This window comes from Sturnira hondurensis, unplaced genomic scaffold (assembly GCF_014824575.4).
Source record: "Sturnira hondurensis isolate 20B ecotype Veracruz unplaced genomic scaffold, ASM1482457v3 Scaffold0017254, whole genome shotgun sequence".
NCBI lineage: Eukaryota > Metazoa > Chordata > Mammalia > Chiroptera > Phyllostomidae > Sturnira > Sturnira hondurensis.
Window position 1 is genome coordinate 1,747,200 of NW_028089885.1, and position 24,505 is coordinate 1,771,704.

General features: G+C 54.7%; 4 protein-coding genes across 7 annotated transcripts; 1 reads left to right on the forward strand and 3 right to left on the reverse strand.

The window, feature by feature from the left end:
- Positions 1-6,893: 6,893 nt before the first annotated feature.
- ZNF70 (zinc finger protein 70) lies at positions 6,894-13,896 on the reverse strand. 3 transcript variants are annotated; one of them, XM_037067333.1, is made up of 3 exons: positions 12,883-13,896; positions 12,204-12,285; positions 6,894-9,814 (listed from the first exon to the last, which is right to left on the reverse strand). In XM_037067333.1, the coding sequence occupies exon 3, from the start codon at positions 9,740-9,742 to the stop codon at positions 8,396-8,398; it is 1,347 nt and encodes a 448-aa protein (XP_036923228.1). In that variant the 5' UTR covers positions 9,743-9,814; positions 12,204-12,285; positions 12,883-13,896; the 3' UTR covers positions 6,894-8,395. The 3 variants fall into 3 exon arrangements, with proteins under 3 accessions (XP_036923228.1, XP_036923226.1, XP_036923227.1); XM_037067331.1 differs by having other exon boundaries at positions 12,633-13,896; XM_037067332.1 differs by lacking the exon at positions 12,204-12,285 and having other exon boundaries at positions 12,633-13,896.
- Positions 13,897-14,003: 107 nt separating this feature from the next.
- Positions 14,004-15,357, reverse strand: VPREB3 (V-set pre-B cell surrogate light chain 3). Its single transcript, XM_037067337.1, has 2 exons — positions 15,229-15,357; positions 14,004-14,464 (listed from the first exon to the last, which is right to left on the reverse strand). The coding sequence occupies exons 1-2, from the start codon at positions 15,275-15,277 to the stop codon at positions 14,148-14,150; spliced, it is 366 nt and encodes a 121-aa protein (XP_036923232.1). The 5' UTR covers positions 15,278-15,357; the 3' UTR covers positions 14,004-14,147.
- A 3,337-nt stretch (positions 15,358-18,694) lies between these two features.
- Positions 18,695-21,473, forward strand: CUNH22orf15 (chromosome unknown C22orf15 homolog). 2 transcript variants are annotated; one of them, XM_037067335.1, is made up of 6 exons: positions 18,695-18,961; positions 19,814-19,900; positions 19,990-20,127; positions 20,284-20,358; positions 20,442-20,598; positions 21,298-21,379. In XM_037067335.1, exons 1-5 carry the CDS (start codon positions 18,937-18,939, stop codon positions 20,579-20,581), a joined length of 465 nt encoding a protein of 154 aa, XP_036923230.1. In that variant the 5' UTR covers positions 18,695-18,936; the 3' UTR covers positions 20,582-20,598; positions 21,298-21,379. The 2 variants fall into 2 exon arrangements, with proteins under 2 accessions (XP_036923230.1, XP_036923229.1); XM_037067334.1 differs by having other exon boundaries at positions 20,284-20,598; positions 21,298-21,473.
- Positions 21,374-23,300, reverse strand: CHCHD10 (coiled-coil-helix-coiled-coil-helix domain containing 10). Its single transcript, XM_037067336.1, has 4 exons — positions 23,150-23,300; positions 22,658-22,877; positions 21,692-21,839; positions 21,374-21,590 (listed from the first exon to the last, which is right to left on the reverse strand). The coding sequence occupies exons 1-4, from the start codon at positions 23,188-23,190 to the stop codon at positions 21,571-21,573; spliced, it is 429 nt and encodes a 142-aa protein (XP_036923231.1). The 5' UTR covers positions 23,191-23,300; the 3' UTR covers positions 21,374-21,570.
- Between the last annotated feature and the right edge of the window lie 1,205 nt (positions 23,301-24,505).

Sequence of the window (24,505 nt, forward strand, 5' to 3'; positions counted from 1 at the left end):
GTCCTCCACTGGCCCCACAATGAGAGTGAAACTGAGTGTGAGGCTGAACAGGGGCGGCAGGGGCGGAGCCAGTGCTTGTCTGAGTGTGTGTGACATGTGTGGATGTAGTGTGTGTGTGAGGGTGAATACAGGTTGGTGATGGATGCTCATTCCTCTCCTAGCTGACACACGTGCTCATGCACACACACACACTCAGGGTCCAAGAAAAAGCAGAGCAGGATAGTAAAGTGGTAAAAACACTTTATTCAGACACCGTGGCAAAAGGGAGAGAGACGCATTACAGAGTCGATTCGGGCTCAGTTCCAAATACAGCGTGGGCCAGTGGGGATGCACAGGGCCAGGGAGCAGGCTAGGGGTCTGTGGATGGAAAAATACTAGAAGAAAAAATCACGTGAAGAGGATTTCTGGCCAAGCCAGCCTAGCGGAAGGAATGCCTGGGTGACCAGACAGCTCTTCCACAGATCTCTCTTCCGTGCCCGCCACGTGGTGGTGGCCAGTGTTCACTGCTTCCCCGCCCGTCCTGTATTCCCTTTGTCCTCGGCCCTGGTCAGGGTTATTAGTCTGGTGGACTGCCCCCAAACCTTTACTCCCGATGGCCTGGGCCATGAGTGTTCCTGCCTGGAGGAGGTGGCAACGCTTTGCATGAACTGTCATCACAGGACACAAAGGGACCTTGATGCTCCCAGGGCTCCCGGCCCCCACAGGGCAGGAGCCCCGCAGTGCCCCTAAGAGTCACAAGGTGCCCAGTGGCCTGAGGGTGGCTTCTTGTTGTCTCCCTGGAAAAGGCATTCCTCTATTGAGACTTGAAACTCCTATACCTCCAGCAGAGCCCAAAGTTCCACTTACAAGGATGGGACGTGCGTTCTTGCTGGTGGAGTCCCAGGCCCGAATGGTGAATGGCAGGGAAGAGGAACGGTGCCAGGAGCTGGTTTTCTGGGTACGTTGTCCTGGTTGGTCTCTAGCATCACTGCGTGGTTCTCCAAGAACATAATCTGCACCTCAGGACTTCGATGCCTGCCAGTACTTTCCACGTAGCCCAGCCCACATATGCTTGAAGAGAGCATCCTGCACTCAGAGCACACTCCGTAGGTGGCCGTGAGGTTGTTCGTCCACTGTCTTGTCCAAGACTTCTCTAGCCTTTCCCATCATTGTTTTTCCTATTCACGGTCTGCTGACTCCACTAATGACAAACACAGATTGTGGAAATCTGGCAGTGCCCACGCACCCGGTAGGACTCCCTGAATTTCACCTCCTGGGGCCCCACGTCTGGACCTGGGTTCCCCCAGGGCAGATCTGGGTTCCCCCAGGCCTGCAGAATAGCTCAGGCCAAGGGGAGGAGGAAGAGACACTAGACCTGCTCATGGGGGCAGGCCAGGGGGACACAGCTGCTGGGCCTCCCACAGGTCAGTGAGCACCAGGCAGGGCACAGTGTCCTGCTCCATCTGTGTCCTGGTTAGGCTCATAGCGCCCCCTGGTGGCTCCCTGCGCTGTGCGGAGGTGTCAGGCAAGAAAACCCCGCTGTTCCCTAGCCTGGTCCTCCTTTATCCCATGGGTTGGTGGGATTTTTTTACTGCCCTTTCTCTGCATTCTCTGGGGAAGCAAGCTCCTACCAATGCTCTCACTGTTGGTGCCTGAGAACATGAAATGACAAGGTACCAGCTGCAATCTTGAAATTGACCTATTTAATTCTTCCATGAACCAGCCTCTCCTCAAAATTCCTGCTCATCCCCAGCTCCCATCAAACAGGGAAGAAAAGAAGGGCAAGATGAGCTTCAGCTATTGTGGGGCTCTGCCCAAGGCCTGGAGGAGGATGAGGGCTCAGGCAAAACCACATCCAGGGTGTTTGTGCCATCATTGTTTTTAGGAGATATGCAAATACGCAAGGCATTGAGATGATGTATGAAAGTGTTAACAATGACACTGTGAGACATAAGACAGCCACATGATCTTGGATCGTATCTATCCTCTCATTCTCTACTAACCGAAGGGCTGGCCATGAGCCTAAACTTGGCCTTCTCCCCTGGTTCACCTGCACCTAACGCCCAGACTACAGCACAGGGCTGGGGAAGGGCATGGTAGAATGTCTGGCTTGAAAGCTGCTGACCTAGGAAGAGAACTACCCCTCTGTGGCCCAGACCCTTTCCATGGGTGAGAAAGGGGTGTCCCCTAGGGATGTCCTTCCTGTCAGAGGAGGGCATGTTTGGGAAATGGGGGAGCTCAGTGTGGCTGGAGCATGGGGACCCTGGTGGGAGGGGTGGTGTCAGATCAGGAAGGGCCTGCAGGACACCTCCCACTTAGGTTTACATAGGAACCATGGGAGTGTGTGAGGGAGAGAGTGACCCCACTAGGCTACAAATGGGAACGATCACTCTGGCTGCCCAGGGGAGGAGGGATAGAAGGAAAGTCAGGCAGGAGACGGGAGGCAGGAGAGGAGGCTGTGCAGCTGGAGGACAGCAGCCCCGGGTAGGAGCAATCACATGGGAGGGGGGTGGCTTTGAGTGACATTAAGGGGAGGACGTAGGGGGATTGATGAATGAGAAGGTGTAGGAGGTAGCATTTATTCCTGGCGTGGAATCAGCAAGGGTGGAGGGAAAAGCAGGAAAGTAGAAAGAGGGTTGAGAAGTATCACTGACATGCAGGACAGGTGGGTGGAAGTCCAGCATTCACACATCAAATGCTGGTGGGGGGCCTTGAGTGCCACTCAGCAGGGCGTCATGGTGGACCCTGCAGGGCCAGTGAACCCTGCAGGTCTCTCCCCTGCAAGGCTCGGTCAGGTAGAAGGGGAGATGACAGGGAGGGAGGCCCGCACTCGGGGCCAACAGGAGGAAGAGGGTGATGGGCCCTAGGATAAGATACCCATGTACAGCCAGATAGAGCCCCACCAGCTTGCAAGAGGAGAGTCACGCCCCCTTGCCACCCCCGCTACGTGCTGGGGACAGCTCTTTGCTTGAGGGTGCCTGTGGCCCCAGGAGAGGTCCAGCCCCAGACTATACACTGTGCTGCCACCTTTCCAGGGAGATGAGGGTTAGGCTTCATGTGGATTAAGGAGGCAGCACATTACGGCGCCGCAGCTTGTGATGCCCCACCCCTCGCTTCTGGGGTTCCAGGTGCTGTACCTAAGCGAGACCCACAGGGAAGAAACAGAGGTGCTAATGGTAATCTCTTGGGGAAGAAGCGCTAGCTAGCCTGGCTGAGGGTAGCGACAAGGGAAGCAGGGATTCAAAGCCAGCAACACTTCGAGTTCGAGATCTAACAGCCTTCCAAGTGCTTACAGGCACCAGCAGAGGGCGCTCTAGACCTCAGAGGGCGAAGACCCAAGGGTAGGGCCGGGAAAGCTGCGCAAAGGGCAGACAGACGGAGGGAGGTGACCAACACTCCAGTGTCTCTAGCACAGGGCCCTGCCTCCACCAGCATTCCCACGGCCCGTGGTGCAGAAGGAATGGCCAATCCTGCGACGCCCCAGTGTCAGTCACCTTGGTTTCCTGGGTTATCACATGATGGCGTTCTCCCATAAGAAAAGGGTTTCTCTTTTCCCACCTCCAGTAAATCCATGTATTGGCATTCTGGCAAATATACCCATTTTGTGTGATGTTTGCAAATGTCTGCTCATGCCCAAGCGCTTCCCCACGACTTGCAGGTAAAGCTGACACAAATCGCCACATTTTTGGTAAATCATTTGCCTCTGTTTCCCCACCTGTAATGGGAGTGGCCATAAGGGACCAGCTTCTTGAACCTTTTCAGTTACATCCTCCCCCCCACAGGAGGGAGTTAGGGGAGAAAGAGGAAAGTTGGGGAGAACTGGCCTGGGACAGACAGGTGAGGGGAGGTGGGGGTGTGAGATCAGGGTCCTCACTTCTCTTGATATGACTGTGGGGTCACTTAGGGGGGTCTGTGATGCCTAATTCTTTGCTACATCTGGTAGTATTTGCTAAAAAGCAAAGTACAGTGTAATGTTCTCAGTTACATTCAAAGAACTTTAGGAGTCAGAACAGAAAGTTCACTACTTCCAAGTACTAATAGTGCAATAATCATCTACGCCCTCAGTTTGCCACGCAGGTTTATTTTCATTAGTCCTCCAGGCCCCACAGGCTGCGAGGCGGCATCAGTCCTCCGCATCACAGCCGAGGCCACGGAAACCAGGGGCTTCGACTTGAAGAGTGGGCTCGGGGCGGAGCCTGGCACCGAGGAAGGTAAGGACGCACTGGTGCGCCCAATGGCAGACTCCGAGTCTACCCAGAAATGATACTCCCCACGTGAACGAGCATAGCCTTTGGGGTTGAATGAGTTAGCAAATATGAAAACATTAAATTAAAAGTGACACCTTACTCTAAACAATAATGTTAACAACGGAATTTCTTACACAAGAAGGAAGAGAATTACAGAAAGGATCAGAAAATAAAAATCAACAACTTGGTATTTATAAATTACAGAGAAATAGCGAAATATATACACAAATTTAAAAATTAAAATGCTGAGCTCAATAAGCTCTCATGCAAATGCAAATCAAGAAAAGCAAAGGGCTTCAATTAAGAAATTTGGAAAAGAGAAGTGTGAGCTAGAGGCGAAGTGAAAGGCACAGTTTTTCCACGGGTCACCGTCAATACACAGACCCCGAGGACGTACTTACTGACAGTGTCCACCCTGCCCGTGTCTCCAAAGACAGCTGCGGTGACCGGGGCAACACAGCAACACCATGCATGTAAAAGAGGAACCGAAATGGAAGGGGGACAGAAATACACAAAGAAAAAACACAAAATCTCACTGCAATTAGATCAGGTAAATGAGTGTTCTTAACTATTTTGGGGTTGCAGAGCCCTTGAAAAATGTGAGTAATGCTACAGACCCCTCTCCCAGAACGACTCACTCATACACGTATATCCACAGAGCTTTATTCAGTCCCTAGGGGTCCACAGCCTTTAAAAGCCCTGTGTGCTCACAGGCTCCTAGGCCATCCATGGACCCCAGGCTCAGAACTCTGAAGTAAGCAAAACTCAGAGAAAATATGGGTTTGAGTAAAATAGTTTAAAAACTGACTTAACAAATAGGACTGATGGACTAAGAACACATTTCTTGAGAGTACACAAATGCTTTATAAAAACTGATAATATATTTGGGCCCGACAAAGTTCTATGGATACTTTGAAATGTTGACACCACAAAACAGTAAGAAATAACAGTGACTTAAGTATTTGTTACTTGGGAAATACAGAAAGTCATAACAACATTTGGGCCAAAAGGAAATTCCTAATATAATAACAGAAAATGCCGCATGTCAAACTGGAGTGCAGAAAAGGCCCTCACTGTAAGGAAAAAAAAACCCCAACAACACCTGTAGACCAAAGCACCCACATTCACTAGAAACATTAAAAATAGGATTAACTAATAATTAATCTTAGGGACATGAACTATTAAGCAAAAAAAAAAAAAAAAGAAAGCAGAAGAGAAGACACATACTTTGACACAACAATGAGCAAACAAAACCAAGAGGTGGACATTTACAACACTGAAGATCTGCCACGAGGAAAAGAAAGACGACAGAAACAACTAAGTTCGAGGACCATTAAACTACTACCAGGACAATGTCTCATAACCTTACACTGAGAACCTAAATAAAATGGAAAGAATTCAAACATATAACCAAACAGTGAAAGAAAGTGAACAGAAGGAAGTAGGTCCTGCTCACACTTCCAAAGCTGAGAGGTTCCTGGTCTTGCTGTGGTTACGGAAACTCTGTCAACCCTTCAGAAAGGGGTTTTTATCCTGCAGTTACATTAACTACCAAAAGGAAAAAAGGAGACAGGTGGGGGAGGATGAGAAAGTGCCAATTCCAAAACGCGAGGAGGGCATACAAGGAATTGAGAGAAGCTGGGAGCGAGTTGAGGACAGAGGCCGCGCGAACTCCGTGTGGCTGGCTTAGAGAGGGTGAAGGGGATTGGCTGAAATGGGGGTTTAGGTGCAGAAAAGCCCTGAAAGGCTGGTTTTGAGGGGAATAGTGACATGTGCAAAGTGACGCATTAAAAATTTCAATTTGGAAAAAAAATTTCAATTTGGTTCCGGTGTACGGAAGGGTGTGGAAGGAATGCTCTGGTTTCTCTTCAGGTCCTGTCCATCTTGCCCCTTTTACAAGGATGTGGAAGGTGATGTCAAAGGTGGGAAGGAGACAGATGACGCCTGACAGGGACAAGGTGAGAGGGAGCCGCAGAGGCAGATGGGGGCAGGTGGCTGCTGTCACCTGAGACCCCACCCAAGCAGGGGGGTCTCAGCATTCTCTCCTCCCTCTTGGTGAATGACGACGATGCCCAGGCACCACGGCTGGCAGCTGGAGATGCAGGTCCCAGGGCCCCCGGGGCGCCATTTTAATGTTTCACACACTCGAACGGCAGAGGGAGGACTGGGAGAGAAGTGATGTCCCCCCATCACCAGACCAGTCCTTTTAAAGTCTCAGGCTACTGTCTTGGCCAGAGAGCTTAGTTGGTTAGAGCATTAAAATTTTTTTTTGTTTAATAATAAAATCAAACCTTTGGCTCTTGAGCCCCACTTACTCGGTAACAACTACAGTTCTCTAGTTTTATTCATCGGATTACACGTAACGGCCAAGCCGAGCTTCTGGTTAGCTGGAATTACCAGCGTCACCCTCATGCGTTCATGTAATTCCAGCTGTAATGTTTGGAAAACTTCAAAATAGCTCAGGCTGCCTCCTCCCACACTAGTGAAGAAGCCTGGGGGGAAAGCCAGTACCAATGATTCCCAGGGCCACCCAAAGGCCGGAGGGTCCAGGACAATTACCAACTAGCCAACCCCTGCAGTGTCCCTGCCAGAGCCCACTCCTGGGGGACTGAGGTACAATGGCCACCTTCAAGCTGAAAGGCTGGTTTTGAGGGGAATAGTGCCTCCTCAGTCCAGGCAAGCCGGGCTGACATTCGGGAGGTGTTGGGGCTGCGCGGTGCCCAGCACAGGGCTCACAGCCTGGATGTGCAGGGACACATAACCACCAAAGAGCTTTAAAAACACCCCACTGAGCACCCCCCCCACCTCTGGAGATGCCCACCGACTGGTCCACAGGGGACCCACCCCTGGCTGAATACCAGCTGGTGGTGGGAAGAACAGAGAGATGTGCAGGGACAAGGACTGCACTGCCACTGCAGGGTGGCTCGGGATGGCCCCCAGGCAACATGTATGCGCAGGACAAACAGAGAGCACCCCCAGCTGGGTCTGCGAGCCTGAGGGAGTATAGGAAAGCCTGGTATAATGAGGGCCTGCTGCAAGCTCTGCTGTTTCAGGGACCAAATGGGATGTCTCTCCAGGCTTCAGGGACAGTGTCTCTAGTGGGGCATCCACACTCAGTCACCAGTTGTCAAAGCACTTTCACATGTGGCCTCATTCTGAATGGAAGCCTTGTGCCAGTCCTGAGAAGTATGTGGCCAGGCCCCACCATCCCCGTTTCACAGATAGGAAAGCGGAGGCTTGGGGCTTCTTCAAGGTCACAGAGGTAGGAGGGACAGAACCGAGACTTGGACCCAGAGGTCTGGACCTCTGACTGAATCACCCTGCTTCTGGCATTCCCTTTACCCCCGCCGGACCCCACACCGGAAGGTGGAGAGGCTGCAGAGCCACCAGCCCGGAAACGTGCCCTGCTGCTGAGGTCCAAGGCACGCTGAGGTCTCCGGAGCCCTGGGTCTTGTGGAGGGCCTACTCCCAGAGGGCGCTATGCCTCCGGCCAGGCTGAGTCAGAGCTGGGCAGCAACGTCCTCCAACCTGCAGGATTGAACTCTACTCTCCTGGGAGAGAGGCCGCCCTCACTCCACCGCAGACCCGGATTAAAGGACCACACTAGGGCCTCACACCCTCACCCTCAGTCCCAGAGCCAGTCCTTCCAGACTCTCTTTCCACACCCTGTTCTCCACCAGCATCCAGGCCAGGCAGAAGATTCTGTTTTGTGGTGAGGTAACTACTTTTTGGATTCATTTTTTCTTCTGCTAATTTGGACAGTGAGAATTGTTACTCTTCTAAAAGTGCCAGCCTGTAGCCTGATGTTGAAGGGTCCTCACCTGACATTTTCACGGGTTTAACTCAGCTTTCTCCCTCCTTACATTTACTCCTCCTCTGGATTCTGGAATAGAGGGAAACACTAAGCTTCAAAGGCTTGGAAGTCAAATGTGAGAACGAGAAAACCGAAGGCCCCTCTCAGGCGCACAGCCACTCTGGCAGCCTCCTACCCCCACCCCCTTTCACTCAGGGCTCCTGGCCACGAGGGGGCCTTGCTGCGGTTGTGGGCGTTCAGGGGCGCCCAGGTTCAGCGCTGTTGTCCGGCAGGCGGGCGGGGCCTCTCGGACACAGTGACCGGGTGCAGGCTCCGTCTGGGAAAGGCTTTCGACCTTTGGTGTGAGCTCCTCCTCCTAGAGCTTCTCCCCTGCGTGGATTTTCTGATGCCGAATGAGGTGTGAGCTCCCCCTGAAGGACTTGCCACACTTGTTGCACTCGTAGGGCTTCTCTCTGGTGTGGGTTTTGTAATGTTCGATGAGGGCCGACCTGTGTCGGAAGGCTTTGCCGCACTCGTTGCACGCGTAGGGTTTCTTCCCCGTGTGGATCCTCTGGTGCTGGATGAGCGCAGAGCTGTGGCAGAAGGCCTTCCCGCACTGGCCGCACTCGTAGGGCTTCTCCCCGGTGTGGATCCGCTGGTGCTCGATGAGGGAGGAGCTCTGGCTGAAGGCCTTCCCGCACTTGTGGCATTTGTAGGGCTTCTCCCCGGTGTGGGTCTTCCGGTGCTCGATGAGGTTGGAGCTCTGGCTGAAGGCCTTCCCGCACTCTTCACATTTGTACGGTTTCTTCCCGGTGTGAATCCTCTGGTGCCGGATGAGGTGGGACCGGTGACAAAAGGCTTTCCCGCAGAGCTCGCACTCGTGAGGTTTCTTCAGGGTGTGGATTTTCCGATGCTGGCTCAGGCCCGAACTCTGGTTGAAGGATTTCCCGCATTCCTTACACTGATAAGGCTTCTCTCCAGTGTGGATTCTCTCGTGTTTCCTGAGGCTTGAGCTCCGGCTGAAATCCTTCCCACATTCCCTGCACTCATAGGGTCTCTTCCCAGTGTGGGTTTTCTGATGTTGTGTGAGGGCCGAGCTCTGGCGAAAGGCTTTTCCGCACTCTGGGCATTCATAGGGCTTCTCCCCGGTGTGGATGATCTGGTGTCTGAGCAGGTGCGAGCTCTGGCTGAAGGCCTTCCCGCACTCACAGCACTCGTAGGGCTTCTCCCCGGTGTGGATCACCAGGTGTCGGAGCAGGTGCGAGCTCTGGCTGAAGGCCTTCCCACATTCCCGACATGCATAGGGTTTTGGTGGCTGTGCTGTTCTGTGAGGGTCAGTGGGTCCCGAGTCCCCCCTCCCTACTAGGTCACAGTCATGTTTACCGGGTTCTTCTTCACCATGGATGAATTGACACATACTAAGGTCTGATTTCTGGAGGAAGGTCTGGCCAAATAGCTCATCGTCCTGAGGTTTGTTTACTTGGGAAAGACTCTGAGGCTGAACAGGGCTCGCACACAGACTGAAATTCCCCTCGTAGTCATCATGTTCCTCACTTGGCTCCCCGAGAGGGATCTCCTTATAGATGACAGCCATTTGCTCTAAGCCTCTTTCCTGAAGAAATGTGTCCCCCAGGTCCTCCTCTGGGAAGAGTTCTCGGTGCATCTCTAACCCATCTTCAAATACAAAGGTCTCCCCAAGCTTGGCTGCTGGGGGAACCTCCATTGTGGATCTAGGATCACAACGACTGTATTTCTTGAAAGATGTTCTTCGGGACACTCTTACTTTACTTACAATCTGAAAAGAAAACAAGGAATGTTGTCCAGCCAGCAGTCAAGTGCGTACCTAACACAGGCCTCCCTGAGCCAGAAACAATGGTAGATACAACAAAATAAGAATAAGGAACAATATTCCGCTCGAGATGATCCCCATCGAGTTAGAGACAACTTTGATTTATCAGAAAGAATTGTAAAAAATACAGATAATACAGGATTGAGCACCATAGTACGGTGTCCACTCTAAATGCTGAGGATGGTCAGAAAGGTGGGACAGAGCAGGAAGCAGAGCCATACGAAGAAGGAGCAGCGCCCCAACTACTGGAGGGTGTCAGAGATGGGGTTTTGTTGGTGGGGGGTAGGAGACAGAGAGAGAAGGAGAACACTTTCTTCCTTCTGGTGCCCCAGCCAAGAATGCTGGGAGTCAGCCTAGACCTTCCTCTCTCACCCACATGTCCTGTCCTGTCCTGTCCACTTCCTGAGGCTTTACTGAAGGGTCCCTGCCTCTCTGTCCCCGCTGCCATTCTGCAGCTCAAGCCTCAATGGAACCCCATGAAATTATTTCAATATTCACCTCCCAACTGGCCGCATACCTCCAACCTCCACTCCTTCCTCTGCTCTGCTCTCTACATGGACACCAATGACAAAGACCCTAAGCACAGGCCTGACTGTGTCACATCTTGTCCTAGGATCTTGGGACAGCTCAGCTCCTTCACAGGTCCTTCCAGCCCAACCCTGCCTCTCCTTTCACACACCCCTAACCTTCCAGCTCAAAAACTCATTTGCTCTGCTGTTTCCTCCACCTACCAGGTCCTTTCCCCTTCTCAAACTGCCACTGGCTCATCCTTCCAGACTCACTCCAAATGTTCCCTCTTCTCTTCACCAGCAGACTGATGGAATCAGGCACAGCCCCTGGTGACCCGCGGTGCACACCTCCACCTGTCAAACATGGGCTGACAGAACCCTCCCCACCGCTGCCTGTGAGCTCCTCAGGGTGAGTCCTGTGCTCCTTCATTTTGGAAGCCCCAGCCCCCAGCACGACAGGACAATGTCTACATACACATCTGTTGAATTACTAGATGATAGAATGGAGGAAAAGCCATCTGGTTTTGTGCTAGAAATGACTGTCACACTTGAACCCTTTACTCAAAAAAAGGCAATTCTCTGGGAGATATAAATAAATCAAACAGACAAAAGCATGACTGCTCCAGAGTTGAAGGGGGTGTTTTTGTAGGAACAAAGGAGGGGGCTGGGACACTCCCACTGAGTCCCCCATCACAGTGGTGTGGTGGCCCCTGAGGGAGCCTCTGAGGGCCCCATCCAGAAACTTCTGTGCAGCTAAAGGGAAACTCCCCAGGTACCATAATGATGACAGCTCGCGTCCCTCAGTCGCCTACCTGCTCTGTGCCAGGCACTGCTAGGCCTTTTACAAGCAGATCTCATTTAGTCCTCACAACTCTATACAAAGATAATATTATCCTTTCCCTGAGGCTTAGGGAGTAATTGGCTCAAAAGAAAAACATATTAATCACAATCGTCACGATGGATGCCATTTCTATTTGGAAATATGTTTAAATGAATTTTCAGCCACCTTAATGAGTCTTCTTTGCTCCTTCTTTACCTCCTCTTCGGCACCACAACCTCTGGCCCTCCCAGTTCTCCCACTTGCCTCATCATATCTACCGCCCCCCCCCCGTCACATCATGCTCCCCATCTAGCTCTGCTCGTGCCCATGTGGCTGAGACCCTCTCCACCTACAGTGGGTCTAACGACAGACATCACTTCTGCTAACCCTCTGATCAGCATCACATCCCTCACCAGCCTGCCCGTCTGCAATCAGCCACTAACTCCTTCTCTACCCATTCCTCCTAAAATGTTCGATGTTGCCAAGGAAAATCATACGACTGTGTGATTTCGAGTTTCCAGTTTCAGCTGGAACTCCAGCACTCAGCTCCAGCGTCCAGTGACCTCCTCACTGCCAATTCCTCTCCTCTCGGCCCTCGCTTCCCCACCCTTCTGGCACTGTTCCTCAATACCTCTTTCTCCAAACCCTTCATTTTAGAGGCTGCAAGCTGGCAGCCTGGGGATCCCGCCACAGACACGTTTTGTCTGCTCTCAAAAGAGTTGGGCTTTTCCTTTTTGTTTGACTTCGCTGCCAATATAGCAAACTCAGTAGGTTTCTGGCTTTCTCTTGATTAAACTGGAAGATGTGACAACAGCCCACCCCTTTACTAAACCCACCTTGCCTACCTGGTTGCCTCAAGGCTTTGAGCTTGCTGGACAAATCACACCCACTCCCACGCCCCCACTTTATTCCCTTGGTTTCTGAAAGGTCGCCTCAGCCCCCAGTTGTCACGCCCTTAGATTCCTCCTTCTTGTTATCTGTGGACTGCAACTCTCCTTCCACCCACCTGTTAAACCACGGTGTTTCCAAGGTTTCCTCTTCAGTTTTCCATTCCCACTAAGTACCATCTACACCCTGAAGTCTCCACTCTGTTAAAAAAGTTGGCAATCCTTTACTGTCCGCAATGATGTTTTAAACGTTTTTGGACCGAAAAGCCAAAGGTCTGGAACCCCGTGTTTCCCACCTCCCTCGGGCCTTCCCGGCTCCTCCAGCATCCGTCACCCCATTCTCTAGGGAGCCCACAGGGCCGGGCACCAGGCAGACCCACAGTCCGGGCAGGGTTTCCCGCCTGGAGGACCGCCAGCGGCCGCGGAACAGCACTCGCCGCCCGGGCGGCGACGCCGGTTCCCCAACATGCTTCCCACCAATGGGGACGCCCGCACCCTGGACCACCCGAGGGACAGGTGGGAACACTCGCTGATGCGTAGCCACTCACCTGGGTCTGGGCGGAGCCGCTCACCTAGGTTGGGGCGGGGCCGCGGGCGGGTGGGGCGGGGCTGCACCTGAGCTGCTCCAACCCGCGGCTGACCGGCCTCGCTTCCCGGCAGCTGCTGACGCGGAGCCCTTGGCGGCCCGAGAGCCTGGAGCCCCGCCCCTAGCCCGCGGGCACTTCCGGGACTGCTCTAGGCCGCGCGGAGGTCCACGCGTCTCTGTGGTTCCGTCGTGCCTGGCCTGTCCGCGCGTACCCTCCCTGCTCCAGGACTCAAGGACAGGGATCTGGAGAGTCTCTCCAGTCCGACGCAGTGGCTCCGGGTTGCCCCCAAAGTGCATCCCGGCTGGGAGGAAAACAGATGGGCAGGTGCTGGCAGGGCTGCAGGGGAGGATACAGGCTGCCGCAGGCAGGAGGCCCAGTACTCGCTGCCCTTTTCTCTGGAGGTGGGGACAAGCCAGGGGAACTCCGGGGAGTCTAGGATCTTCAAGAGAAGGAGAAGGGGATCCTAGAGTGGAGCCCGTCACCTCTCATAGGCCCAGGGATCCTGTAAGGATTCATCCTTCCTGGTTCATCTGCCTGCCCACCCTGCCACCACAGAAACGGAGGGGAGAGGAGAGGCCCGCTGAGGGCCTCCCAGATGGCCGGGAGAGTAGGCCAACCCTCTCTGGACTCAGGGCATTTGAGGGATGGCGTCCAGGCATGAGACGCTTCTTAGGGGAACCGGGAGGGAAGACGGGTGTGTTCTTGAACCCCCCTCCCCCGACTCCCAGACACTCAGCTTTGCTTCTGATGACAAGACTTGCCTCCCCCCATCCCCGGTGCTGCCTCTGGGCCCACCTGCATGTGCGGCTCCCCCCACCCCGGGCAGATGTGGGGAACTGCACAGCCTTCTCATGGGAGATCAGAAGGACACGTGTTCCTGAGAGGGGGGATGCTGTCCACTCTGCCCCTGTCATCTGTGCACCTGTCTCAGCACCCTTTGCCCAGGCCCTCAGGTGCCTCTGAGTGCCCTACACACGCGCACACACTTACACCTGTCACCTGCCTCCCGGCCCCATCAAGGAGTAGGCAGGGGCTGTCCCTCCCCTACCTAGCAACCTGGGCTCCATTAGGACCCAGTTGTCACTGAGTGAGCATTGGACCACAACCAGCCATGCAGAGCTGGGAGTGGCAAGGGCTAGTTCCTTTTTTCTCTCTCCAGCACTTTGGGTCACAGGAAGGCCAGGCTACCCATCTGAGCCCCCTGGGGGCCAGTGGAGGGGCTGGACCCTGCCCCAAGGGTCTCAGGTTCTTCCTCTTTTGCACCAAACCCCAGAATGCCCTCCTCCACCCTCCCAGACCAAACACAGTCACTTTTTCAGCAGCAATCTCGTGGCCTTTTGAATAGTTATTGTTGACATGCCAGATATTATTAGCCCATTTTACAGAGGAGGAACATCAAGGCTCAGAGAAAGTTGGAGAGGGGCCTAAGGTCAAAGACAGAAGTGGGAGACAGACAGGAGGCATTCACCCCACACCCTAAGATATGTAGCCCACGGAGCAGTAATAATCTGCATCATCCTCCGGCTGCACGGGGCTGATGATCAGGATGCCGGCATTATGGGCTGCGTCTGTGGCTGCTGAGAAACGATCCGGGATGTCTGGGGAGCGGTGGTGATCCTCTTCTGAACGGTAGTAGAGGAGATAGCGGGGGGCGCTCCCTGCTCGCTGCTGGTACCAAGATACTCCATGGTCCCCAATGGTGGCATGGCGAGGGCTGATCATGCAGGATAGTTGGGCCACTTGGCCTGGGAAGACCAACAGTGCATCTGGCTGGGTCAGAGCTGGTTGGGAGACTGAGAGAGACAGACCTGCTCAGGCCTGGCCTGGGCCCCTTCTCTCCCACGCCTGCCTCATGAAGTCTCGGTCAGGCTCCCAAACAATTCCTATTCCTGAAGGGCTCCTGCTGCCATGGCGTCAGCACCCTACTACTCAGCACTCAGTAGGGTACTGAGATGGCAACTCTGAAGTCCCTATTAGCACCGTGTTCCCAAGGATCTGTGTTCAGGGGAGAGCCTAGAGTTTACAAGGTGGGATGGTGGCCTCTGCTTCCTTCTGTTGCTCACTCTTACCCCTCGGGGCCCTGAAGACCCCCTAGCCCCTTCGTCAGACTGGTTCTTTCACACCCTGGCTATAGACTCACCCCCTCCAGGAAGTTTCCTGGGCTGCACCACCCATCAGCTCAGCCTCAGGCACCTGGATGCTGGGGACCTTCCTGGAGTTCGGTTGTTCCTGAGACACTGTGAGATGAGGAATAGCCCACACCAGCTTCCTCTGTGAAAAACTCGAAAGGCGACCTGTTCCAGTCCCTTCTAAGACCCTAAAGAGTCAAAGTTCAAAGGGATCCTGGTGATCTGCTCATTCAGAAATGGAGAAACTGAGCCCCACACAGAGAAGTGACTTGCCCCAGGTCCACCTCTAGCTAGTTCTCCCTTCCACCTCAGAGCCCCTTCTAGAATCCTCCCACGGCTCACATCAATTTGCTCCCTTGCAGGAGGCCTCTGCAGCCAGTGCCATCCCCCACGCAACCCCAGGTGAGCCAGGCCCAGGGAGGGCTCACCTGCCAGCAGGTCTCCAATCACAAGGAGGGCCAGGTGCCACCAGGCCATTGCCGGCAGCAGGGAGGCTGGGAGTGTTCTGGGAGTGCTCTGCTGGGTGTGCTCCAGGTGCTTTAGGGCACAAGCCAGGGAGGCTACTGGGCCACAACAGGGCATGCAAATCAGCCCATTGATGGGTGGGGGGAGGCAGTGGCTGGGCCCCAACCGCCAGGCCCCATCTTCCCAAACGTGAGCATCCTGACCTCACAGGGCCTTCTTGAGAACAAGAGCTGAAAGCCACACGTGCATTGCAGAACGGGCTGCTTTTACAGTGAGGTGTACCTCACATACGATAAAGTGCTCAAGTCTTTGAAGTATGGCTCGATGATTTTGTGGATAAAATACATACATGCACACACACTTACATACTGCTGCAACCTCTACGCAGATCAAAATTTAGAACATTTCCGTCTCCCCAGAAGGCTCTCTCACCCCCCGCCCCCAACCGTAACAACCATCATTATGCCTTCAATCACTTAGGTCAGTTTTGCCTGCTCTAGAACCTCCCATAAGGCAATGCGAGTGTATCCTCTTTTGTTCCTTCCCCTTTTGTTCGACATTATGGCCATCATCCAGAATGTGCAGTGATGTTTAATCCGTCCCAATAGCCGTGTGTGATCCATTGTGGGAATTAGTTTACCCATTATCCTGTTATTTCCTGTGCTTTCCAACCCTTGGCCTTTACAAATAAAACTGCTGTGAACGATCCTGTCAGCGTCTTTGATGCACCTGTGTTTTCATTTCTGCTGGACAGACACCCAGCAACAGAATGGCCTGGGGGTAGGAAATGCGTACGTTCAGCTGTAGTGGGTACCGCCAGCACTCCCACCAGTGGGTCAGTGACTCACGTCTTCACCAGCCTTGATGTGGTCAGTGCCTTAATTTGCCAGATGGAGCAGAGCTGACTGGCTTGGATTCAGTTTCCTCATCTGGAAAATGAAGATAAGCATAGTGCTAGCTCACGCGCTGTGAAAATGCAAAGACAGGACTGTGTGCCCCCTGCCAGGCACAGCTCGTGTGTCAATCACACCATTTATTTCCTGTATTCTGATGCTTTGACATCTGGGGCCTTGCCGACCTTAGAGGGCTGACCTTCCCAGGGTTAGCCAGCTCCTAGAGATACTTTCCAAATGCAAACTAAGCAACCCTGAGCCCCGCACTCCCACCTACTTCCTTTATTGGGCTCTCTATCCTCCTGCCCTCCCCTCCCAGGTACCAGCCCATCAGGAATAGCCCTACACCCCCCGAACCTTCTGAAATTACTCTGGAGCCCATTCCTTCCCTCTGAAACTCCAATAAGAGCTGTGGACCCCAGTTTCCCCCATCCCTGTACCTCCTGATGACCCTGGTGTTTTCCCATGTGACCCCCTCCCTAAGGACGCAGTGTCCCCCCTCCTCTTGGGGACTGTAACAAACTGTCTTCTCCATGGCGATCATCTACTGCTCTGCCAGCCTATACGTGACCTAAAATATAGTATCATCAAACTAATTGAAACAGTGCACTCTCCTTATCTCGCAGCCTGAGAGCTCTTCTGGAGGATTGTTACAAACACCTCCCGCCAACACAGGTCCCAGTGCACTCCTGACACTCCCACATCTCCACAACACTCAAGATAAGAGACCCCCCAACTGCACCGAAGGCAGAGCTCTCTGACCACAGCGACGGTTGTCAGAGCTGAGGCTCCAGGGCCCAGAGGGGCCGTTCCTTCAGAATCTGGCTGCAGCCAGCCCTGAGCTGCGTGTGTGGTTCTGCAGGACTGGGGGCCCCAGATACAGTGGTGTTCCCGGCACAAAGTGCCCTGTGTTTAAATTAGTTTGGGAATTGCTGCCTGTTCCCACATCACTGATTCTGAGCACTTGGGGAAAAGGGGGCTGGCAAAGGTTGGGTACCCTGGCTGGTGGGGCTCTTGGGGAGGAACTGGAGAGAAGAGGTGATAAGGGAGGAGGAAGGAGGCAGGATGATAAAGTGAGAGGAAGAGAGAGAGAGAAGAAGTCAGGGGAAGGTGGGGCACAGATGGAGAGGCAGAGAGACAATGTGAAAACCCAAAGAAAGAGCAAGGGAGAGGCAGAGTGGAGGGGAGGGAGGAGAAGAGAGCAGGACAGACAGACAAATATGAGACAGGGAAAGATGGCTAGACAGGGGGAAGAGAGCGAGAGAGGTGGTGAGAGGGACAGCCGTGCCTCTAGGAGGTCTAGCCGCAACCAGACCAAAGAGGGACAAGGAAAAACAGTGCGGACTGGCAGTTTCCCGTGAGGTTAAACATAGTCTCATCATATGACCCAGGAATTCCTCCCGTGGTATTTATCCCGGAGAAATGAAAACACTGCCCTGGCTGGTGTAGCTCAGTGGATTGAGCACGGGCCTGTGAAGCAAAGGGTTGCTGGTTCGATTCCCAGTCAGGGCACATTCCTGGGTTGCAGGCCAGGTCCCCAGTAGGGGACACATAAGAGGCAACCACACATTGATGTTTCTCTCCCACTCTTTCTCCTTCCCGTCCCCTCTCTCTAAAAATAAATAAATAAAATATTAAAAAAAAGAAAACACTGAGTCACACAAAAACCTGTAGGCGAATTCTACACTGCCTTTATCATAATCACCAAAACCTGAAAGCAACCCAAAACAGCAGGTGATCAACAAACCATGGTGCACACAGAGAATGAGACTCCCCCAAAGATAAAAAGCAACAAACTCCATACATACATGTAGTTACATGTGTGTGTAACTACATGTATAACTGTGTCTGTGTATGGGAATAAACCCCTGACACACAGGGCAACCTGAGTGAACCTCAGATGCATTCTGCTGTGTGAAAGAGACAAGACTCAAAGGGCCCAGTGCTGTATGAGTCCCTTTATAGGACATTCTGGAAAAGGCAGTGCTTGCCAGGGGCTGAAGCCGACGACAAAGGGGCATGGGGAAATTTTGGGAAGTGACGGCAACGTTCTGTATCCCAACTGTGGTGGTAGTTACCTGAGATTTGTCAAAACTCAAAATACTAAACAGGGCAAATTTTACCGTATATAAATTTTACCTCAAAGAAACCTGTAGGTTTTTTTTAACTGAAAAAAACCTACAGGAACGGGAGAAGCATGGGGCAGAGAACGGGGAAAGAACAGGAGCATGGGGCAGAGAACGGGCCTTGAGTTGGTGGGGAGCCTGCAAGGTTGGGGAGGACCCCATGTTGGCCAGGGCCCTGGGCATCTACCAGCTCGCAGGGGTGAGCTACTGCCCCCAGGAATCTCCCCCACTTTCAGTCTGGGAGCTCAGTCTCTAATGGTGGGAGAATGTGGTCTCTGGATGTCCCTGGAAACCGAGGCTCCAGGCCCCACTAGAGCCTTGCCTCAGATCTGGTTACCAGGATACTGAGGGGAAGGCATTTCCTGCCTGGATGTCTTGGCAGCTCCCACTACCATGGAGACCAGCTCGGAAGCTGGGAGGGCCTGTCTCCTCCTGCTACTCTGACCCAGCCAGCAGGAGGAAGAGGAGGCCAAGCAGGGACTCCAGCCCAGGCTCACCCACCCATCACCTACCCGTCACCCACTAATCCACTCCCACACACATATAACTCCCTGCAGGGCCCAGACGCTGAGTAGATCTCAGCCCCGGTTCCTTCCTTTGTCAGACATTGGGGTACCAAAGCCCCCATATCTGTTTTTTCTTTTCTGCAGCCATGTTTATCACGGTGATGTTCGGAGGTAAGCAAGGCCCCTTGTTCCAGCAGATGGGTCCGGAATGGTACACTCAGTGTGCTTCCCTCTGCCCTGGGGAAAGGGTGGAGGCAGTTTGGGGAAGGGGATGGGGGTCTGGGGGAAGGAGCTCTCTGAGGAAGTGGAACTGGTGCCTGGAGTGAGTCCCTGGAAGGGAAGAGCCGGGCTGGGTACCAGGAAACTCACACGGGCCCCTTTCCCAGAGCATCTGCCACGCTGCTCCCACGGAGGGTGTTTTTAAACCGCATGATCTCTTGACTACTGATTGTCGGTGATCCTCAAAGTCCAGGGTGCCTCAGACACCTGAACTCCAACCAGTTGCAGTTCCCAAGCCTCCAGTGGGAGGGGGTCCGTTGTGGGCAGGAGGCTGGTGCAGGAGGCCGTCCAGTGCGGGAGGCATGAGTTGTGCGCCCCTCACTACCATCTGGGGCAATGGCTGATGCGGGGTACAGTAGGTCCCACAGCCCTACTCCCTGCTCTGGCTAAGAGATGGGAGAACCACTATGCTGTACACCTGACACTAATACAAAATAATAGTGAATGTAAACTGTAATTGGAAGAACGAAAAAAGTTAACTGCTGAGTGGGACGTCATTTACTCTTGGGGGTGACAAAAATATTTTAGAAAGAGGTGACGGCTGTACAACTCTGTGAACATACCAAATGCCACTGGATCGTACACTTTGGTTAAAATAGTAGATTTTATGTTATGTAAATTGTAGCTCCATGAAACAAATCACTTAAGTTAAAAAAAAAGAAGAGAGAAATGGGAGAAGCACGTGGTCCCAGATTGGGGGGAAATGGAGAGGCTCATTCGCTCACCTCTGCTCCTCCCCCACAGCTGGCTGCTGGGAGCTGGTGAACCCCCGGTGCAGCCTGGAGACTCTCACTGCCCACCTAAGGCAGAGGGGGCGGGTGCTTCCAGATGGTGAGGGGCAAGGAGGGGTGATGGGGTGGGGGCCCGGGGCTGCAGCCGTGGGTACCAGCCCTGTGCTGCCTACCTCCCTGCCGTCCTAGCAACCGTCGCCCTGCTGGGTGAGGATGGGCACCTGGTGATCCTGAGCAAAGACTTGGAGAAGGGGGCTTCCCAGGCCCCCTCCACAGGTGGCGCCCTGCTGCAGGAGCGTGGGACCTATGTCCTCGTGCAGATCATTAGTAAGTGGGGCCCAAGATTTGTTGGCCGCCACTTTGGCCAGAACCTAGCCCTGACCCTTGTACCTAATGCCTGGTCCTGACCCCAGCCTGAGCCAGCAAAAAGGTCCACAGTGAGAAGCAGGGGCCAGTCAGGAGCCTTTCTCTTTACCTCCACAGATGGGGAGGGTGGGGCCCCCACTCGCTATGAGTCCCTACTGGAAAACCTGGAAGACTGGTGTCCAGAGTTAGCAGGTGAGTGTCATGGTACAGCCCTGGGGTGGGGAAGAAGCATCTTCTCCCCAGCCCCAATAGGCAGGGCTTCCTGGGCCTTCCAGAGGAACTATGCTGGCTGTCGGGCCTACCCCCAATGGGCAACAGACGGAGGAGACGTACTGGCATTCGGCGTGGCCACCAGGAGCAAGGCTCTCCTTCAAGGCCCCAAAGACTGGGCTCCCTGCTGTCCAGGACCCGCTAGCTGGGGCCAGGAGCCAGGTAAGGAGGAGACATGGGTACCTGGGAGGACATTCACACCCAGAAATGGGATCCTTTCCCAGGAGACAGACACCCGTGCACTGAGAGAGGTAGGAAGCCCCCACGACACACGCACATATACATGAAAGATGGAACATACTATCCCCAGAGACTGGTCCCCAGCACGCTGCTGGAGTATAAGTGCCCCAGGGCAAGAACATCCTCAGTGCCCAGGAAATGTGGCCTAGGGCCTGGCATTCAGTAGGTGCTGGATGCAGAGCTGCTAAATCAACTCCGTGAAGGCCACAGCACACGTGATGGTGGGGGCCCCGTGACTGGGCACACAGTCCATTGGCCAAGCTGGACTCAGAGCCAAGGAGGTTGGCCATGACCTTTGCCTTGTGTGATCAGACCCAAAAGGACAGCGGCCCAGCAGCATTCCTCTTGTGGAATCATGAATTATTGAGCTGTATCAGTAAAAAGGGCAAAGTCACACACAGGATGTGAGGCCGCCAGGGGCCCTTAAGATGTGGGTGCAGAGAAGGAGATTGAAAGCCAGAGACAAGAAAGGTGGAGGAGGCATGCACCCCTGAGAGGAGAGACAACTAGGATTCTAGCTCCCAAAGTCAGATGCCCTTGAAGCCACCTGCTAATGCCTCACCATCCGGCTGACTGCCCAAGGCTGTGGGATTACAACAGGGCTCCTCCCTCCCCACCCAGGAGGTGAATCATCGCTACCACCTCTTCGACCACGATGCTCCCAGCAGACAGGCCAGTGAGAGGGCACGCAGCAGGCTCTGGTCTAAAATAAACTCTTTTAATTGCACATTTGTCTCAGGTCACCTGTGGGGTGAGAAACCCTCTCTTTACTCCCAATCCCAGCTTCATGGGTACATTCTGGCATTGTAGTCTGGCTGTCGGTGAACGGGCGGAGGTGAGTGCAGAGCTGGCTACTGAATCTGCTCCAGTCTGCACCAGTGTGGCCCGGTCTCTTCAGGGCAGGGAGCTCAGACCTGTGAAGGAAGGGGTGGCACAGGTTGGTGGTCAGCCCACAGGTATGGGAAGAGGGGCTGCCCCTCCCAGCCCCTGCCTGGGTCAGGGGCAACATGCTCACCGTGGTTGTATTTGCATTGCTTCAGGGCCTCGCTGAAGCCCTCGCACAGGGTCAGGTCACTCTGAGTGGTGGAGCAGTCCAGGAACTGCCTGATCTCGTAGGCGCAGGGCCCCAGTTGCAGAGGCTGGGGGGCAGCGCGGGCTGGGGCCTAGGGTGGAGCAGGAGGCAGCAAAGTCAACTCAAGCTGGGGGAGCCACCTACCCCTCCCCACGACTCCAGCCCAGGGGCCCCAAGGGTCCCAGGCAGGCTGAGTGACCCAGGACCAGCAGACTCAGCTCCATCTATTAAACAGAGTGAGCCCACAGACTTCTTAACGCCACCCAGCACACAACAGACAGCATCTCCCTGCTGCCTCCTACTGGGTGTGTTGGGCAGGTGGAAGAAGAATCTAGAAGAGCCCAGTGAGTGCTCTGCTGGTACTCTTGCAATATGAGCCCCACCCCCACAAGTTCTAGCGACTTCCTGGCTTAGCCACACTGATCCTCATCACCCTTGACCCCACAGTAAGTCTGCTTTGGCTCAGGACTGGTGGGGTACCCAGTAGAGGAGAGGCCAGTTGCCAGCTACCCTTTGCCCTTGGGCCCAGGGACTACAGTGCATGACGTGGGAGTAGGGAGAGGGGACACAGGAGTTTCAACACGTCCCCTCTACTAGGGTTAGGTGACCTCGGGCCAATCTCTGAGCCCTACGGGCCTGGGCTGCCCCATCTCTAAAGGGCTGGTTGGCATCTGTCCTTGAGAGTCTAGGGACCTTAGCCTCAGGGGAGGGTCTGGGAGAGCCTGCCTGTGAGTGACCGAAGGGCAACAGCTCAGTGAGAAATAGGACCTTGCCTGGCTGGGCAAGGTCCTGGGCCTTAGGCACGTTGGGAAATGCCTGGACACAACTCGGTGGGCATTGCAGCTGCACTCCCTGCTCCGCGGCCTTCGGAGAAATGGGCCTCAGTTTCTCTGGAGCCCCGTTGCTCACCTGCTGAGCGGCAGGCTGGGCGGACTCTGAGCTCCCCCCGCTGAAGGCTCCGGTTAGGGCGCTGCCCACGACGTGTCCCACCGCAGAGCCTACGGCTACCCCAGCGGCCGTGGATGCCATCTGCGCCATCAGGCCCGGCTGCCCCGACGGGGCGGGGGCCGGCGCGGCAGCCGAGGGCGGCGGGTGAGCGGGAGGGTGGGCAGAAGGTGCGGCAGTGCGGCTGCGGGATGGGAAATCCCAGGGTTAATCCTGGCCGGACCCCAGGCCAGAGGCCCGAGGTGCCGGCAGCCCCTGGACATGTCCCCTTTCCTCCTCCTGTAGTGTGGGCGACCACAGTCTTAGACACGTGGTTGTGATATTTTCCTACCATCCCCCATACCCCCCCCCCCGCTAAGATGGCGCGGTAGTCGCCAAGGTCACGCAGTTACGTCCTTGGGGGAGTACCCGCAGATCCCGAGCCCTCTCCCCACCGGTCTCCTGTCCCCCTCACACCTGGCTGGCCGGGCGGACACGCTGCGGCTCCCCCGGGGCATGGTCGCGGCGGTGGGGCTCGGTTGAGCTGAGTCAGAGACCGAAACAGTGGCGGAGAATGTGTCTCCAGGACAGAGGTGGCACACTTTGTCCCTTTGCCGGCGCAAGGGGCGGAGCCTCGGGGACACGCCCCCAGGGGAGGCTGGGCTCGGCTGCCGCACTTCACTCCTGCGGGTCCTCCGGACTTACTCTTCCAGCATCCTCTTGTCTCAGAGACCTTTCAGCTGGAAATGTGACTCAGTGCCCTTCCTGCGCTTGGCCCGAGTAGTGTGGGTCCTGGGGATATGACCCGCTGTCGCAGAGGGCGGAGAGTTGACGCAAGGACGACCGGCGTGTGCCTTCAAAGACCACCGCGGAGTTCGGAGAGCGTTGTTCGGTGCTCCAGGGCAGAGGAGACCCGGAGGCAACGGGTCGATGCCCGCCTGGGAGGGCGCACGAGGCGCCAGGCCGCGCTGTGTTCCTTCCCTTCCTTTGAGGCAGGGTTTGGGGACTACTGAGTGGTGTCAGTGTCGCGCGGAGTGGGGACGGCGGGACGGGGAGAGGGAGCTAGAACCGGGATGAGGTGCCCTAGGGAAGGCCTGGCGGGACCGGTCTCCAGAATTCCCGCCAGGGGGCGTCCGGAACCCCTCTTGGACTCGTTTCTGGGAAAATGCGCTGCAAGCTCCGGCAGCCTTGGGCAGCACCCCGGGTGCGATGAGGCGCCCTCCTCGTGGCCCTCCGCCCAGCCTGACGCCTCAGCCCCGCGAATGCAGCGCCACACACTGACAGAGTTTACACGACATTCAAGCAGCGTGCCCATCCTGAAGTCTGTGACCCGAGTGCCCAGAGACGTTTGTACACGTGTGAATACTGTAACCTCTCCATTTTACCACCTTGGTTTCGGGCCGAGGAGAGGGCGGAGGTGCAGATTTAGGATGCTTCCCAGCCCATCAGGAGCTCCAGGTTTTATGGTCTTTTCTGAGTGACTTCGAAGTGGTCATATTGTTACTCGAATGGGGAGCTGACTTCTTTACTTCACACTCCTATCACTCTCCCTGTGTCATGGGAGGGGAAACTGAGGCCTGGTAGCACAAGAATCACGGAGAAGATGAAATCACCCATAGCAAAGGCATGGGGGTGTGTGATGTATACTCAGTTATGTGTGTGCGAAGCATTTCCAGGCCACATGTGCACTACTGTGTTATTACCTCTCACCCTGCCTGTGAAGGAGGGTCCTCCCTTGACCCCTGCCTGGGGGCCTGGGCCTCAGTTTTCTCTTCTCTTAGGTGGAGATTACCACACACTTCAAGGTGAAGTACACATGTCAAGAGTGGGACA